This window comes from Zonotrichia albicollis, chromosome 30 (assembly GCF_047830755.1).
Source record: "Zonotrichia albicollis isolate bZonAlb1 chromosome 30, bZonAlb1.hap1, whole genome shotgun sequence".
NCBI classification, from domain to species: Eukaryota; Metazoa; Chordata; class Aves; order Passeriformes; family Passerellidae; genus Zonotrichia; species Zonotrichia albicollis.
The window spans coordinates 6,531,051-6,546,912 of record NC_133848.1 but is presented as its reverse complement, the minus strand read 5'-3'; the positions used below and the strand labels follow the sequence as shown (position 1 = coordinate 6,546,912).

The window sequence follows — 15,862 nt, the reverse complement described above, 5'->3', positions numbered from 1 at the left end:
TACGCAGATGCCGCCCCACAGTCCATATTAGTGCTTAAACCACGCCCACACGCTCATATAAATACCCAATCCACGCCCCCGGCGGCAGACCCCGCCCCCTTCCCGCGCCTCCGGCCCGCCAGGGGGCGCTGTGGCCGCTCAGCCCCGTGAGGCGGCGCCGGGCCGGGCCTGGCGAGGCTGCACCGGCCCCGCTCCGCTCCGGCCGGCCCCGCTCCCGGCCCCGCTCCGGCCGCTCCACCGGCCCCTCCGGGCCCCTCCGCGCCTCTCTCCGCCGCGCCGCTCCTCCCCGCTCCGCCGAGGTGAGCCCGGCCCCGCCGGCCCCGCCGCGGCCTCCTCCGCCCCCTCAGCCCGGTCCCCCCGGCGGTTCCGCGGCCGCGTCCGGCCTCGCCTCCTCCTCTCCGCCTCCTCCTCCTCCTCCTCCTCCTGCTGCTGCTGCTCGGCCGGCTCCGTGGCGCAGGAGCGGGGCCGGGTTGGGCCTTTTCCCGGCTCGGTGCTGATCCCGGCTGTTTTTCCGCCTTTCTCTCCCCGCAGCAGCCGCCGCCGGTGCCCGGGATGAGCCGCCCGCGCCGGCCGCAGGGCCGGGCCGGCCGAGCGGAGCCTCGCGGGATGGGATCGCTCCAGGTACCGCTCCCGAAGCCTTTTCCCGTCCCTTTTCCCGGGAATCGCTGCCGGGGCCCCGCTCCCCGCGGGGGAAGTGGCGCAATTCCCCTTGCAGAGCCGTTTCCAGCCGCTTTTCCTCAGGGAGATTGGCCAGCCTTTCCCCCCTCATCCCTCCCGGGGCCATCTGGGGCCGCTGGGAGCGTTGGAATTGCCCAAAAGTCCTTCTAAAATTCCATGGGTTGCGTAAAATTTGGATTGGCGGGGGTCCCTCATGCCCTCGGGAATGTTGTCCCTGGAACACTTCGGCTGGAGTTGGTGGGAAGTTTGAATAATGAGAAATAATTGCGTTTAATCCCTCCCTTTTTATTCCTTCCGCTTCCCTGGAATCCGGGAGGGAATAACTGCGTGGAAAAGGGGATTTTCCAGCTTTTATTTTCCCGGTGCTGGAAGAGCTTTTTGAGGTTTTGGAGTCGTTCCTGGTGTGGATCCTGTGGATCTGCTGATAACAGTCCCTGATTTATTATTTGGAATTCTGAGTGGGATTTCAGGGCTGTGCTCCTGAATTTCCTGCCAGATTTCTGTTCCTGGTTTCTGGGCGATCCCTGCTCCAGATTTCCTGGGTAATTTATGGTGCCACGGTTCAGGGTCCATGCTGGGATCAGCCCGGGAGCGGCCCTTGGGATCCAGGTGGGGATGTGGATTCCTGCTTTTTTTATCCTGCTTTTTTTGCCCTCTGCCCTTTCCCAGCTTATTTCCCAACCTTTGGGAAAAACCAAAAACTTGGAAAACCCCCAAAATTGGGGATTTGTGTACGGAATGCGATCCATGGGAGGAGGGAGTTCCAAGACTGTGGGCTTGCTCCGGGCTTTGGAATCCTGAGGCGATTCTGGGAAGAAAGAAAAGCTTTGGATGTGCTTTTTTGGGATGAGCAGAGCGCGTTGGGGAGGGAGGGGATCCCTGGAATTTTCGGGTTGGAGCCATGTCAGGATTTGGGAGTGGGATAGAGGAGGAGAATCTGGGATTTGTGGAAAAACAGGGATGGGAACTGTGGGGCAGTGTGGAATCCCGAATTTCCACCCCCATTTTTTTGGGATTCATTGAGAAATGGGAGCGTCAGGGATTTTTTCAGGCTCTCGTGGGGTTTTTGGGATCTAACAGCCACAAAAATGTCAGGAATGTGGGATTTGGAGTGCCGGGAATGGGGGAACGGAGCCAAACTCTCAGACTTTGATCAGGATTTGGGCATCTGGGATTTCTTGGAGAAGAAGTGGGTAAAAAAAAGAGGAAAAGAAGAGGGGAAAAAAAAGGAGAAGTGGTATCTGGCAGGTGACCTTGGTTTGACTCACTTGGAATATTTAGGGAAAATTCCTGAGGGCTTTTTCCCGCCTTTCTTTGGAAGGTGGAAAAATAAAGGGATAAAGCTAATCCTTGAACTAGCAAGGAAAAATCTGAAATTAACAGGGAAAAATCCTTAAATTGACAGGGAAAGAATTAATGTCCATCTTCCCTTCAGGTGTATCCTGGGTTTCTCCCCTTGAATCCCATCCCTAATCCAATTTTTTCCTGTTTTTTACCAGTTTCCTCCAATTTTGAGCCCTCCTCTCCTTCTCCTCTTGATTCCCAACCTTAATCTCATTTTTTCCCAATTTAATCGAAATTTTTTCCTTTTTTCCCCCCTCATTGAGTCCTGCAGTCCCTCCACTGCTTGTTCTCTTGAATCCCACCCCAAATCCCAGTTTGTCCCCAATTTAACCCCAATTCCCCCCGTTTTTCCCAACTCTGAGCCATGCAGCCCCTGCGCTGCTCCTCCTCTTGAATCCCACTCCAAATCCCACCTGAAATCCCACCCCAATCCCATTTCCCCCCAGTTTAACCCCATTTTCTCCCCTTTTCTCCCATTTTCTCCCATTTTCTCCCCGTTTCTCCCCAGCTCTGAGCTGCGCAGCCCCTGCTCCATTCCTCCTGTTGAATCCCATCCCCAATCCCATTTTCCCCCAGTTTAACCCCATTTTCTCCCCAGCTCTGAGCCACACAGCCCCTGCTCCGTTCCTCCTGTTAATCCCATCCCAATCCCATTTTTCCCTGGTTTAACCCCATTTTCTCCCGTTTCTCCCCAGCTCTGAGCCGCGCAGCCCCTGCTCTGTTCCTCCTGTTAATCCCATCCCCAATCCCATTTTCCCCGTTTTTCCCCAGTTTAACCCCATTTTCTCCCCTTTTCTCCCCTTTTCTCCCCGTTTCTCCCCAGCTCTGAGCCATGCAGCCCCTGCTCCGTTCCTCCTGTTAATCCCATCCCAGATCCCATTTTTCCCCGGTTTAACCCCATTTTCTCCCCTTTTCTCCCCGTTTCTCCCCAGCTCTGAGCCGCGCAGCCCCTGCTCCGTTCCTCCTGTTAATCCCACCCCCAATCCCATTTTTCCCCGGTTTAACCCCATTTTCTCCCATTTTCTCCCCGTTTCTCCCCAGCTCTGAGCCGCGCAGCCCCTGCTCCTTTCCTCCTGTTAATCCCATCCCAGATCCCATTTTTCCCCAGTTTAACCCCATTTTCTCCCGTTTCTCCCCAGCTCTGAGCCGCACAGCCCCTGCTCCGTTCCTCCTGTTAATCCCATCCCCAATCCCATTTTTCCCCGGTTTAACCCCATTTTCTCCCCAGCTCTGAGCCGCGCAGCCCCTGCTCCATTCCTCCTGTTAATCCCACCCCCAATCCCATTTTTCCCCGGTTTAACCCCATTTTCTCCCCGTTTCTCCCCAGCTCTGAGCCGCGCAGCCCCTGCTCTGTTCCTCCTGTTAATCCCACCCCAGATCCCATTTCCCCCCAGTTTAACCCCATTTTCTCCCCTTTTCTCCCCGTTTCTCCCCAGCTCTGTGCTGCACAGCCCCTGCTCCATTCCTCCTGTTAATCCCACCCCAGATCCCATTTCCCCCCAGTTTAACCCCATTTTCTCCCCGTTTCTCCCCAGCTCTGAGCCGCCCAGCCCCTGCCCCGCCATGGGCGACCCGGCGGCCGCGCGGAGCCCCCCGGAGCCGGGCGCTTCCCCGCTGGGCGTCATCACGGAGGGCGTGGGCGAGCTGGCGCTCATCGACGCCGAGGTGGCGCAGCGGGCGTGCGAGGAGGTGCTGCAGAAGGTGCAGCGGCTGCACGGCTGCCAGCCCGTGCCCAACGGGCAGAGCTGCCCCGTGCGCTGCCTGGACGAGGCGCCGCGCATCCAGGAGGAGGAGGACGAGGAGGGCTCGGCCGCGGCCAGGACGGCGCGGCGGCGCCACCAGAACCAGGCCAAGCAGTCGTGGCTGCTGCGCCTCTTCGAGTCCAAGCTCTTCGACATCTCCATGGCCATCTCCTACCTGTACAACTCCAAGGAGCCCGGCGTGCAGGCCTACATCGGCAACCGCCTCTTCTGCTTCCGCCACGAGGAGGTGGACTTCTACCTGCCGCAGCTGCTCAACATGTACATCCACATGGACGAGGACGTGGGCGACGCCATCAAGCCCTACATCGTGCACCGCTGCCGCCAGAGCATCGACTTCTCGCTGCAGTGCGCGCTGCTGCTGGGCGCCTACTCGTCGGACATGCACATCTCCACGCAGCGCCACTCGCGCGGCACCAAGCTCCGCAGGCTCATCCTCTCCGACGAGCTGAAGCCGGCGGGCAGGAGGAGGGAGCTGGGCGCCGCCCTGGCCGCGGCCGACACGGGGCTGTCCCCCTCCAAACGGACTCACCAGAGGTCCAAGTCGGACGCCACGGTGTCCATCAGCCTCAGCAGCAACCTGAAGCGCACGGCCAGCAACCCCAAGGTGGAGAGCGAGGAGGAGGTGAGGCCTGGGGCGTTCCTGAGAGAATTCTGAGGGGCTGGGACTGAGCTGCAGGGCTCAGCCAGACATCCCAAGGTCGGAGGTGAGGGCTGGGGTGTTCCTGAGAGAATTCTGAGGGGCTGGGACTGAGCTGCAGGGCTCAGCCAGGCATCCCAAGGTCGGAGGTGAGGCCTGGGGCGTTCCTCAGGGAATTCTGTGGGGCTGGGACTGAGCTGCAGGGCTCAGCCAGACATCCCAAGGTCGGAGGTGAGGCCTGGGGTGTTCCTGAGGGAGTTCTGAGGGGCTGGGACTGAGCTGCAGGGCTCAGCCAGGCATCCCAAGGTCGGAGGTGAAGTCTGGGGCGTTCCTCAGGGAATTCTGTGGGGCTGGGACTGAGCTGCAGGGCTCAGCCAGGCATCCCAAGGTGGAGAGCGAGGAGGAGGTGAGGGCTGGGGCGTTCCTCAGGGAATCCTGAGGGGCTGGGACTGAGCTGCAGGGCTCAGCCAGACATCCCAAGGTCGCAGGTGAGGCCTGGGGCGTTCCTCAGGGAATTCTGTGAGGTTGGGATTGAGCTCCAAGGATTGGTGTGTTGGGAAATCCCGTGGTCCTGCCTTGGGGTTCATCCCAGAGCTCCACTGGGGTTGGAATTGAGCTGCCGGGCTCAGCCAGCCGTCCCAAGGTGGAGAGCAAGGAATAAGAGGTAAAGTCTGGGGTGTTCCTGAGGGAATTCTGTGGGGCTGAGCTCCAAGGATTGGTGTGTTGGGAAGATCCCGTGGTTGCTCCTTGGGATTCATCCCAGATTTCCTCTGGGATTGGGGTTGTGCTCCAGGGCTGATCCCAGGATGAGCTGGGAATTCCAGACGGGAAAGGAGCCCCGAGCTGGTGCTGGAAGCAGACTTTGGGAGCGGCGCTTCCCAAATCCGGGAAAAAGGAATCCTCCAGAGGGTGGAATGCGCCCCAGGGAAACTGGGAATGGCTGGGAATTGCCGTGAATTCCTGGGAAATGGGTCAGAAATCCAAGGTTTGATTCCGCTGGGAATTCCGCTGGGAAGCCTGGGAAGGAGCCAAGGATTGTTCCAAGCTCTGGGAATTGGGATGAGGGTGAGAGGAAGGATGGGGAAGGAATTTTCCAGGCCGGATTCGGGATCAAAACACCCCGGAAAAATGCGGGGCCGTTCCCACCGGGATGAATTTTTAATGTGGAAAAGGAGGAGGCGGAAACCGGAGCCTTTCCATAAATTATGGATGAGGAAACTCCTGGAAACGATCCCGAAAAAGCTGGGAAAGCACAAACCCAGGGGGGCTCCAGCCCTGGATCCCGACTGCCCCTCAAATTCCCGGAGTTCTTGGAAGCGCCGGGGGCTTCTCCCTCAGGAATCCAGGAATTCCACGGAAAATTGATGGGAAATGAACCCAAAATTCATCAGGGAAGGGAAAATTGATGGAAAATCATCCCAAATTTTCCCTCCCCTGGTGAACCGTGGGGTCATTTCCCGTCAGTTTTCCCTCCACGTGGGATCCAGACCTGGTTGTTCCCTGTTTTTGGGGAATTTTTTGGGAATTTTAGCCCCAAAATTCCTGGTTTTTAGGGGATGAAGTTCCATTGGATCCCTTTTTGGAAGAAAACCATGCATTGAGGGACTCCAGGCGCTGGAATTTCAGGATATTTGGGATGGGAATCGCTTGGGATGGAGCTTGGAGGGGAATGTGGGAATGGCAGGAAACCTTGGGATAAATCAGGAATTTCTCCGTGGTAAAAAGGGCCTCAGAAATTGGGATTGTGGGAACTTCCGGGATTGTTTCCATGGGATTCGCTTGATGTGCTGAAATTCGGGATAAACTGCCATCCAGGGAAGGAAAAAATCGTGGATTTGGTGGTGGGAAAGGTCAGAAATCCCAGGAATGCGGAGCTGGATCCATCCTGGTCCTTCTGGGCTCCCGAGAGGAGGAAATCCGGGAAAATCCCGGGAATGCAGCGCTCGGATCTGCCCCGCTTTGATCCCATCCCCCTTGAGACCCGAGGGATTTTCCTGCCCGGAATTCTCCTGGTGATCCCGAGAGGATGGGGCCAAGGCAGCGTGGGAGTTGCTGGAGGTGCACCTGGAGCTAAACTCTGCTTTTTCTCCCCCCTTTTCCCTGCTCCTTCCCCTCTTCCCCATGGAAAACGTTCCCCCCAAAAACTGCCCCCCATCCCCTTTTCCTGCTTTTCCCAGGAATTCTCCTCGAGTACGGAAAGCCTGGATAAATCCCTGGCTCCCGTAAGTTCCGATCCCGTTTTCCGGAGGCTCCCTCTTCCCCACGCAGCATTTCCTCCATTCCGCCCCTCTGGAATTTCCCAGCATTGCCCAGATATTCCTAAAAAAAAAAAAAAAAACAAAAAAAAAAAACAAAACCAAAAAATCCCGGCATCGTTTCCTCGGAATGGGAATTCCAGGAAAATCCCTTCCAGTTGGATAAAATCCAGGGAAATCCCATTTTCCCACCAAAATCCATCTGGGAATGAGGGAATTCCTGCTTTTCCTGCTTTTCTGCTGCAGGTAGAAGAGGAAATGCTGTTTTTGTTTTCCCTTGGAATCTGGCTCCTGAAATTCTCGGCCGGATGGGATTGAATTGATTTGCTTTTTTTCCCATGTTTTTTCCCCCCACCAATCATTCCTCGATTCCATTCTCTCAATCCCTTCTTTTTTCCCATGAAAATTCCAATCGAATCCTGGCGTTTTCCCTGATTTTTCTCTCCCGAATGAACCCTTTTCCCGTTTTTTTTCCATTGTTTTTTTTTTGGAATCTTTCCCTCTTTTCCCACCAGGAGTCCCGGTGGGAATGTGTAGTCCATGATTTCCTCCAGCACTGGGAGTTTTGGAAGAATTCCATGATTTTTTTTGGGGGGGGGGCTTTTCTGGGAATTCCTGGATTCCAACTCAGCTCTGATCCTGCTGGGGATTCCCAGGGATCATTCCCACGCCTGGATTTGGGAATTCTGTCGGGATTTGATCCCAGATTTCGGGCTCATCCTAAATCCTGCTGTTGTTAGGGATAACGGGATGCTTGGGATGAGCTCCAAGCCCCAAATTCCCGCCCAGAATTCCAGGAATTCCTTGATTTCCACCCATTCCTGCTCCTCCCAGCCCAGCCATCGGCTCCTCCCCTCCAGGGTTTTTTTTTGGGAATCAACGGAAAACGGGGATAATTCCTCCTTCCCTATGGAATGCTCTGCTGGAGTGGGAAGGATCCTTGGGAGTGCTGGGCTGAGGAGGAAAATTCCCTCTGGGATTTCCCTTTGCAATGGGAAGGAGAGGAGAATTCCCCTCTGGAATGGGATGAGGAAGAGGATGATTCCCTCTGGAATTTCCCTTTGGAACGGGATGAGGAAAATTCCACTCTGGAATGGGATGGGATGAAGAGGAAAGTTCTCCTTTGGAACGGGATGAGGAGGAATTTTCCCTCTGGAATGCGATGGAATTTCCCAGCCCCCGTGGGTGGAAGATCCAAGATCTCCGAGGTTCCCACCGGACCCGGAATTCCAGAGGCTCCGAAGGGATCCCGGCACCGCCGGAATGTTCCTGAGGCTGGGAGAGGATCCCTGGAAAATCCAGGAGCTGCCCTGGGCCGGGCTGGGGCTGATCCCAGATTCCCGAATTCCGCTGGGAAAGCATTTCCTGGGATTCCAGGGGACAGCGCCCGTGGGAAGCCTGGATGGGAGGAGCAGGAATGCCAGAGCCGCCGGAATTCCGCGGGAATCCGTGGGATATCCCGGCTTTGCAGGGCTGAAGGAATTCCGGGACCCTCTGGAATGTTCATCCCGTGCCCGGAGCCGGGCTGGGCAGGGCGGCCGAGCCTTATCCCGGGATTCCCGAGGGAATGTTCGGACCTACAAACCCAGCGGGTTCCCGGCCGGGAACGCCCCTCCCCGGCTCCTCCCCCTGATTTTCCCGATCTCCCCGGCGTTTTCCGTTGCTCCCCCGCTCCCGTGGCTTTCTGCATGCGCCGTTTCCAGCATGGTCGGAGGATCCCGAAAATCAGCCCTGGGTTATTCCCGAGGGTGGGAATGTGGAGTGGGAATTCGGGATCAGTTCCCTGCTGCATCCCGAGGAAATCCCAAATCCCGGAGGGATTGTTGGACTGGGAGGGGCAATTTGGGCATTCCTCCCAAATCCCGGGAATCCGAATGATCCCAAATCCCGGGAATCCGGATCCTCCCAAATCCTGGGAATCCGGATCCTCCCAAATCCCGGGAATCCAGATGATCCCAAATCCTGGGAATCCGAATGATCCCAAATCCCGGGAATCCGGATCCTCCCAAATCCCGGGAATCCGAATGATCCCAAATCCTGGGAATCCGAATGATCCCAAATCCTGGGAATCCAAATGATCCCAAATCCCGGGAATCCGGATCCTCCCAAATCCCGGGAATCCAAATGATCCCAAATCCCGGCAATCCAGCGGGACTGGGAGATCCCACTGGGAACGTTGGCTCTGGAATTCTGGGGGGAAGGAAAAAGCCCCAGGATCCTGCTGTGCTGGGGGATGGATGGGAATCCCAGATTTCCAGGATCCGGGAAGAGGGAGGAGAAGGGAAAAGGGAAAAGTGGGAACAGGGAAGAGCAGGAATTTGGTCCCAGTGAAACATCACCTCCATTTTCCTCCTTTTTCCCCAAAGTTTTTATTTTTATCCAGATCCTTTTCCAGCCAGCCTGGCTGGCTCCAAAGTGGGAAAAGGGAAGGGCAGGGAAGAGGGAAAAGCAGGAAAAGGGAAGGGCAGGGAAGAGGGAAAAGCAGGAAAAGGGAAGGGCAGGGAAGAGCAGGGAAGGGAAAGGGCAGGGAAGAAGGAAAAGGGAAAAGCAGGAAAAGGATCCCACTGGAAAACCACCACCGTCACCTCCGTTTTCCTCCTGTTTTCCCAACTTTTAATTTTTCATCCCAATTCTTCCCAAGCCTTGATCCAGCCAGTCTGGGATGGGAAGGGCAGGGAAAAGTGAGGGGTGGGATGGGACGGGACGGGATGGGATGGGATGGGATGGGATGGGATGGGATGGGATGAAGGTGTTTCCCTGTGGAGAAGGTGACACCGCCCCCCTTTTCCTCCCTGGAAAACCACCACAAGCCATCAACCTCCATTTCCCTCCTGTTTTCCCAACTTTTAATTTTTCGTCCCAAGCCTTGTCCAGGCAGCGCAGGATGGGAACAGCAAGGAAAAGTGAGAGGTGGGAAGATCCCGTGGATGGGAAGGAAAGGGATGGGATGGATGGGATGGGATGGGATGAAGGCGTTCCCCAGTGGCGAAGGTGACACTGTCTCCCTCTTCCCCCCTTTTTTTCCCCGTTTTTCCCCGTTTTCCCCCCGGACCCGCAGCCGGCCCGGCTGGCTCCGGAGCGCGAGTTCATCAAGTCCCTGATGGCCATCGGGAAGCGCCTGGCCACGCTGCCCACCAAGGAGCAGAAGACGCAGCGCCTCATCTCGGAGCTGTCGCTGCTCAACCACAAACTGCCCGCGCGCGCCTGGCTGCCCACGGCCGCCTTCGAGCACCACGTGGTGCGCGTGCCGCACTCGCAGGCCGTGGTGCTCAACTCCAAGGACAAGGTCTGCGATTTGGGGCGGAAAATTGGGATTTGGGGTGGGAAATTGGGGATTTGGGGTTTGGGATGGGGATTGGGAATGGTGGTGCCTCCTTTGAGCACCATGTGGTGTGCGTGCCGCACTCGTAGGCCGTGGTGCTCAACTCCAAGGACAAGGTCTGCGATTTGGGGTGGGAAATTGGGATTTGGAGTGGGAAATGGGATATAGAATATAGAATATGGAATATGGAATATGGGATGGGGATTGGGAATGGTGGTGCTGCCTTCGAGCACCACGTGGTGCGCGTGCCGCACTCCCAGGCCGTGGTACTCAACTCCAAGGACAAGGTCTGCGATTTGGGGCGGGAAATTGGGGATTTGGGGTGGGAAATTTGGGATTTGGGGTTTGGGATGGGATTGGGAATGGTGGTGCCGCCTTCGAGCACCACATGGTGCGCGTGCCGCACTCGCAGGCTGTGGTGCTCAACTCCAAGGACAAGGTCCGGGAAAGGGGATTTGGGATGGGAAAATTTGGGTTTGGGAGATGGCATTTGGGATGGGGAAGGGGATTTGGGATGGGAGATGGCATTTGGGATGGGAAAGGGGATTTGGGATGGGAAGTGGGATTTGGGATGGGAAGTGGGATTTGGGATGGGAAGTGGGATTTGGGATGGCCTGGGGACGGTGGGAGAGCTGCAGGTGTCACTCCAGGACTGGCAGCGCCGGCACAGCTGGAGTTGGGCCCAAAGCCCCGAGAGCCTTCGTGTTCCCTCTGGGATCTGCGCAGGGACCCCGTTTCCTCCCTTCCCTCCAAACCCAGGGATTTCTGTCCCTCACGCCGTCCCCGCTGTCCCCAGGCTCCCTACCTGATCTACGTGGAGGTCCTGGAGTGCGACAACTTCGACACGGCCAGCGTCCCCGCGCGCATCCCCGAGAACCGGATCCGCAGCACGCGCTCGGCCGAGAACCTCCCGGAGTGCGGCATGGGCCCCGAGCAGCGCGCCAGCAGCTTCAGCACCGTGCCCAACTACGACAACGACGACGAGGCCTGGTCCGTGGACGACATCGGCGAGCTCCAGGTCGAGGTGCGGGCGCCGCGGTGGCGCCGGGGCGGTGGGAGTGCTGGGAACGGGGTTTGCCAGAGGGCCGTGGCACCGTGGTGTCCCCAAGGTGTCCCCAGGGTGTCCCCTTGGAGGTGGGAGCCCTGCGAGTGGCGTTTTCTGGAAAGTTCTGGCCACCAGGGTGGCACCAGGGTGGTGGGACCAGCCCCAAGGTGTCTCCAAGGAGGTGGGAATGCTGGGTATGGGATTTTCCGGAAGGTTCTGGCCCCAGGGTGGTGGGAATGCTGGGAATGGGGGTTTCCAGAAGGTTCTGGCACCAAGGTGGCACCAGGGTGTCCCCAAGATGTCCCTGGGGGTTCCATGCAGGATTGTCATTCTGGGCCCTCCCTAAAAATGGGATTTCATGGGGTTTTATAGGGTTTTGTGGGGTTTGAATGGGGTTCTATGGGGTTTTAGGAGATACTGTGGGATTTTATGGGATTTCAGTTGGATTTGATAGGATTATAATGGCATTTCATGGCATTTTATGGGATTTTTTTTTGGTTTTATGGCATTTTATGGGATTCTGTTGGATTTTACGGGGTTTTAATGGGATTGGATGGGATCCCAGTGGGATTCTGTGGGGTTTGATGGGATTCTGTGGGGTTTGATGGATTTCTGTGGGGTTTGATGGGGTTCTGTGGGGTTTGATGGGGTTCTGTGGGGTTTGATGGATTTCTGTGGGGTTTGATGGGATTCTGTGGGGTTTCACGGGATTTCTGTGGGGTTTGATGGGGTTCTGTGGGGTTTCATGGATTCTGTGGGGTTTGATGGGATTCTGTGGGGTTTCATGGATTTCTGTGGGGTTTCACGGGATTCTGTGGGGTTTGATGGGGTTCTGTGGGGTTTCATGGATTCTGTGGGGTTTGATGGATTTCTGTGGGGTTTCATGGATTTCTGTGGGGTTTGATGGGATTCTGTGGGGTTTGATGAAATTCTGTGGGGTTTCATGGATTTCTGTGGGGTTTGATGGAATTCTGTGGGGTTTCATGTTTTTCTGTGGGGTTTTCCCGCAGCTCCCCGAGATGCACACCAACAGCTGCGACAACATCTCGCAGTTTTCCGTGGATTCCATCACCAGCCAGGAGAGCCGGGAGCCCGTCTTCATCGCGGCCGGGGACATCCGGTGAGCTCCGGGGAAAACGGGAATTCTCTGCAAAAAAACCCGGAACGCTGACAGTGCCCAGAGCAAAAATGCGGGAATTCTCCCTCATAAAAACCCCGGAATTCCGACAGTGCCCAGAGCAAAAATCTGGGAATTTTCCCTCATAAAAACCCCGGAATTCCGACAATGCCCAGAGCAAAAATGCAGGAATTCTCCCTCATAAAAACCCCGCAATTCTGACAATGCCCAGAGCAAAAATCTGGGAATTTGCCCTCATAAAAACCCCCGGAATTCTGACAGTGCCCAGAGCAAAAATCTGGGAATTTGCCCTCATAAAAACCCCGGAATTCTGACAGTGCCCAGAGCAAAAATGCAGGAATTCTCCCTCATAAAAATCCCGGAATTCTGACAATGCCCAGAGCAAAAATGCGGGAATTCTCCCTCATAAAAATACCGGAATTCCGACAGTGCCCAGGGCAGAAATACAGGAATTCTCCCTCATAAAAACCCTGGAATTCTGACAATGCCCAGAGCAAAAATCTGGGAATTTGCCCTCATAAAAACCCCCGGAATTCTGACAATGCCCTGAGCAGAAATCTGGGAATTTTCCCTCATAAAAACCCCCGGAATTCTGACAATGCCCAGAACAGAAATCTGGGAATTTTCCCTCATAAAAACCCCCGGAATTCTGACAATGCCCAGAACAGAAATCCGGGAATTTTCCCTCATAAAAATCCTGGAATTCCAACATTCTTGAAAACAAAAATCCAGGATTTTCCCCTGATAGAAACCCTGGCATTCTGGCATTCCCCAGAGCAAAAATGCATTAACTTTCCCCTCATAAAAACCCCGTAATTCCGGCGTTCCCCAGAGCAAACATCCAGGAATTTTCCCTCATAAAAATACTAGAATTCTAACATCCCCAAAGCAAAAATGCAGGAGTTTTCCCTCATAAAACCCCTGGAATTCTGAAATTCCCCAGAGCAAAAATGCAGGAACTTTCCCCTCATAAAAAGCCTGGAATTCTGACATTGCCCAGAGCCAAACTCCAGGAATTTCCCTGATAAAACCCCGGAATTCTGACACTCCCTAAAGCAAAACTCCAGGCATTTTCCCTGATAAAATCCAGGAATTCCAGCATTCCCCAGAGCAGAAACGCAGGGATTTTCCCTGATAAAACCCTGGAATTCCGACATTCCCCAGAGCAGAAACGCAGGGATTTTCCCTGATAAAATCCTGGAATTCCGGCATTCCCCAGAGCAGAAACGCAGGGATTTTCCCTGATAAAATCCTGGAATTCCAGCATCCCCAGAGCCAAACTGCAGGGATTTTCCCTGATAAAACCCTGGAATTCCAGCATCCCCAGAGCCAAACTGCAGGGATTTTCCCTGATCAAACCCCGGAATTCCGCAGGCGCCGTCTGTCGGAGCAGCTGGCCCACACGCCCACCGCCTTCCGCAGGGACCCCGAGGACCCCTCGGCCGTGGCCCTCAAGGAGCCCTGGCAGGAGAAAGTCAGGTGGGGAGCGGAATGGGCCCGGGAATTGGCCTGGGAATTGGCCTGGGAATTGTTCTGGGTGTTATTCTGGGAATTGTCCTGGGAATTATCCTGGGAATTGTTCTGGGAATTATCCTGGGAATTGTCCTGGGAATTATCCTGGGAATTATTCTGGGAATTGGCCCAGGAATTGTTCTGAGAATTGTCCCGGGAATTATTCTGGGAATTGTCCTGGGAATTATTCTGGGAATTGTCCCGGGAATTGGCCCGGGAATTGTCCTGGGAATTGTTCTGGGAATTATTCCAGGAATTATCCCGGGGAAAACAGCGCCCGGGAACGCCCGCCAGAATCCTGGGATCTGCCATCCCTGTCCCGATGGGACTTTAATGGGATTTTGTGGAATTTTAATGGGATAATATCAAAATATTTTAACGGGACTTTAATGGAATTTTATTGCATTTTAATGGGATTTGATATTTTAATGGGATTTTGATGGAATTTCATGGACTTTTATGACATTTTTATGGCATTTGATATGATTTTAACGGGATTTGATATTTTAATGGGATTTTGATGGGATTTTAATGGGATTTGATATTTTAATGGGACTTCAGTGGAATTTTATTGCATTTTAATGGGATTTGATATTTTTTTGTGGGATTTTGATGGCATTTTAGAGGAAATTTCGTGGAATTCTCTGACATTTTAATGGCATTTTATGGGATTTGATAGTTTTAATGGGATTTTAGTGGCATTTTATGGGATTTTTAATAGGATTTGGGAATTTGATGGGATTTTAATGGAATTTTGTGGAATTTTATGATTTTAATGGGATTTGATGGGACTTTAATGCTATTTGATATTTTCAATGTGATTTTAATGGAATTTCATGGACTTTTATGAGATTTTAGTGGGATTTGATAGTTTTAATGTGATTTTGATGGGGCTTTAATGGCATTTAATGTGATTTTATGATTTTAATGGCATTTTATGTTATTTCAATGGGATTTGATAGTTTTAATGGAATTTCATGGTCTTTTATGAGATTTTAATGGCTTTTTATGGGATTTTAATGGAATTTGATAGTTTTAGTGTGATTCTGATGGGATTTTAATGGAATTGCATGGAATTTTATTATTGTAATGGCATTTCATGCGATTTTAATGGGATTTGATGGTTTTAAGGGGATTTTGATGAGATTTTAATGGAATTGCATGGAATTTTATTATTCTAATGGCATTTCATGCAATTTTTATGGGATTTGATGGTTTTAAGGGGACTTTGATGAGATTTTAATGGAATCGCATGGAATTTTATTATTCTAATGGCATTTCATGGGATTTCAGTGGGACTTGATGGTTTTAAGGGGATTTTGATGGGATTGTAATGGAATTTCATGGACCTTTGTGGGATTTTAATGGGATTTGATATTTTTTAATGTGATTTTGATGGGGTTTTAATGGAATTTCCTGGGATTTTGCTGGGATGGGCTGGCATGGGGACAATTGCCGGGAATTGCCGGAGTTTCTCCCGGCCGGGAGCTCCGGGCCGATCCCGATGTTCCCGATTTTGCCGATTTTGCCGTTTTTGGCCCCAGGAGGATCCGCGAGGCCTCTCCCTACGGGCACCTGCCCTCGTGGCGCCTCCTCTCCGTCATCGTCAAGTGCGGTGACGACCTGCGGCAGGAGCTGCTGGCGTTCCAGGTGCTCAAACAGCTCCAGGTGAGCGGGGAACCCGCACAAACCCCGCGTCCGGGTGGGATTCCTGATTTTCACAGGGTTGTAATGGCGTCTTAGGGAGTTTTAATTGGGGGGGGCAGGTTATATTTTGCGATTTCAATGGGAGGTTTTTTTTATTTTATGGATTTTATTGGGATTTTATGGGATTTTCTCTGTATTTCCCTCCCTGCAGTGGATCTGGGAGCAGGAGCGGGTCCCGGCCCTGTTCCAGTCAGATTTTATGGGATTTTATTGGGATTTTCACGGGATTTTTTTGGGATTTTTTTGGGATTTTCACTGGTTTCTCCCTGCAGTGGATCTGGGAGCAGGAGCGGGTCCAGTCAGATTTTATGGAATTTCATGGGATTTTATTGGGATTTTATTGTGATTTCCCCGCTTTGCTGACCCCGCAGTGGATCTGGGAGCAGGAGTGGGTCCCGGCCCCGTTCCAGTCAGATTTTATGAGGTTTTTATGGGATTTTATTGGGATTTTATTGGGATTT

At 53.6% G+C, this 15,862-nt stretch overlaps 1 protein-coding gene across 9 annotated transcripts in view; it reads left to right on the top strand.

Annotated features, from left to right (window-relative positions):
- The first annotated feature begins 119 nt into the window (after positions 1–119).
- Positions 120–15,862, top strand: part of PI4KB (phosphatidylinositol 4-kinase beta) — a 23,326-nt gene continuing 7,583 nt past the window's right edge. For 3 of the 9 annotated variants that reach the window (XM_074529666.1, XM_074529667.1, XM_074529668.1), the window contains exons 1-9: positions 120–299; positions 532–621; positions 3,558–4,407; positions 6,600–6,644; positions 9,736–9,963; positions 10,796–11,023; positions 12,055–12,164; positions 13,557–13,661; positions 15,239–15,362. In XM_074529666.1, coding sequence (XP_074385767.1) covers positions 3,586–4,407; positions 6,600–6,644; positions 9,736–9,963; positions 10,796–11,023; positions 12,055–12,164; positions 13,557–13,661; positions 15,239–15,362 — 1,662 coding nt within the window. In that variant the 5' untranslated portion in view covers positions 120–299; positions 532–621; positions 3,558–3,585. Of the gene's footprint in view, positions 300–531; positions 622–3,557; positions 4,408–4,763; positions 4,829–6,599; positions 6,645–9,735; positions 9,964–10,795; positions 11,024–12,054; positions 12,165–13,556; positions 13,662–15,238; positions 15,363–15,862 lie in introns of those variants that run through there. The other 6 variants (XM_074529664.1, XM_074529663.1, XM_074529662.1 and 3 more) reach the window with 6 other exon arrangements.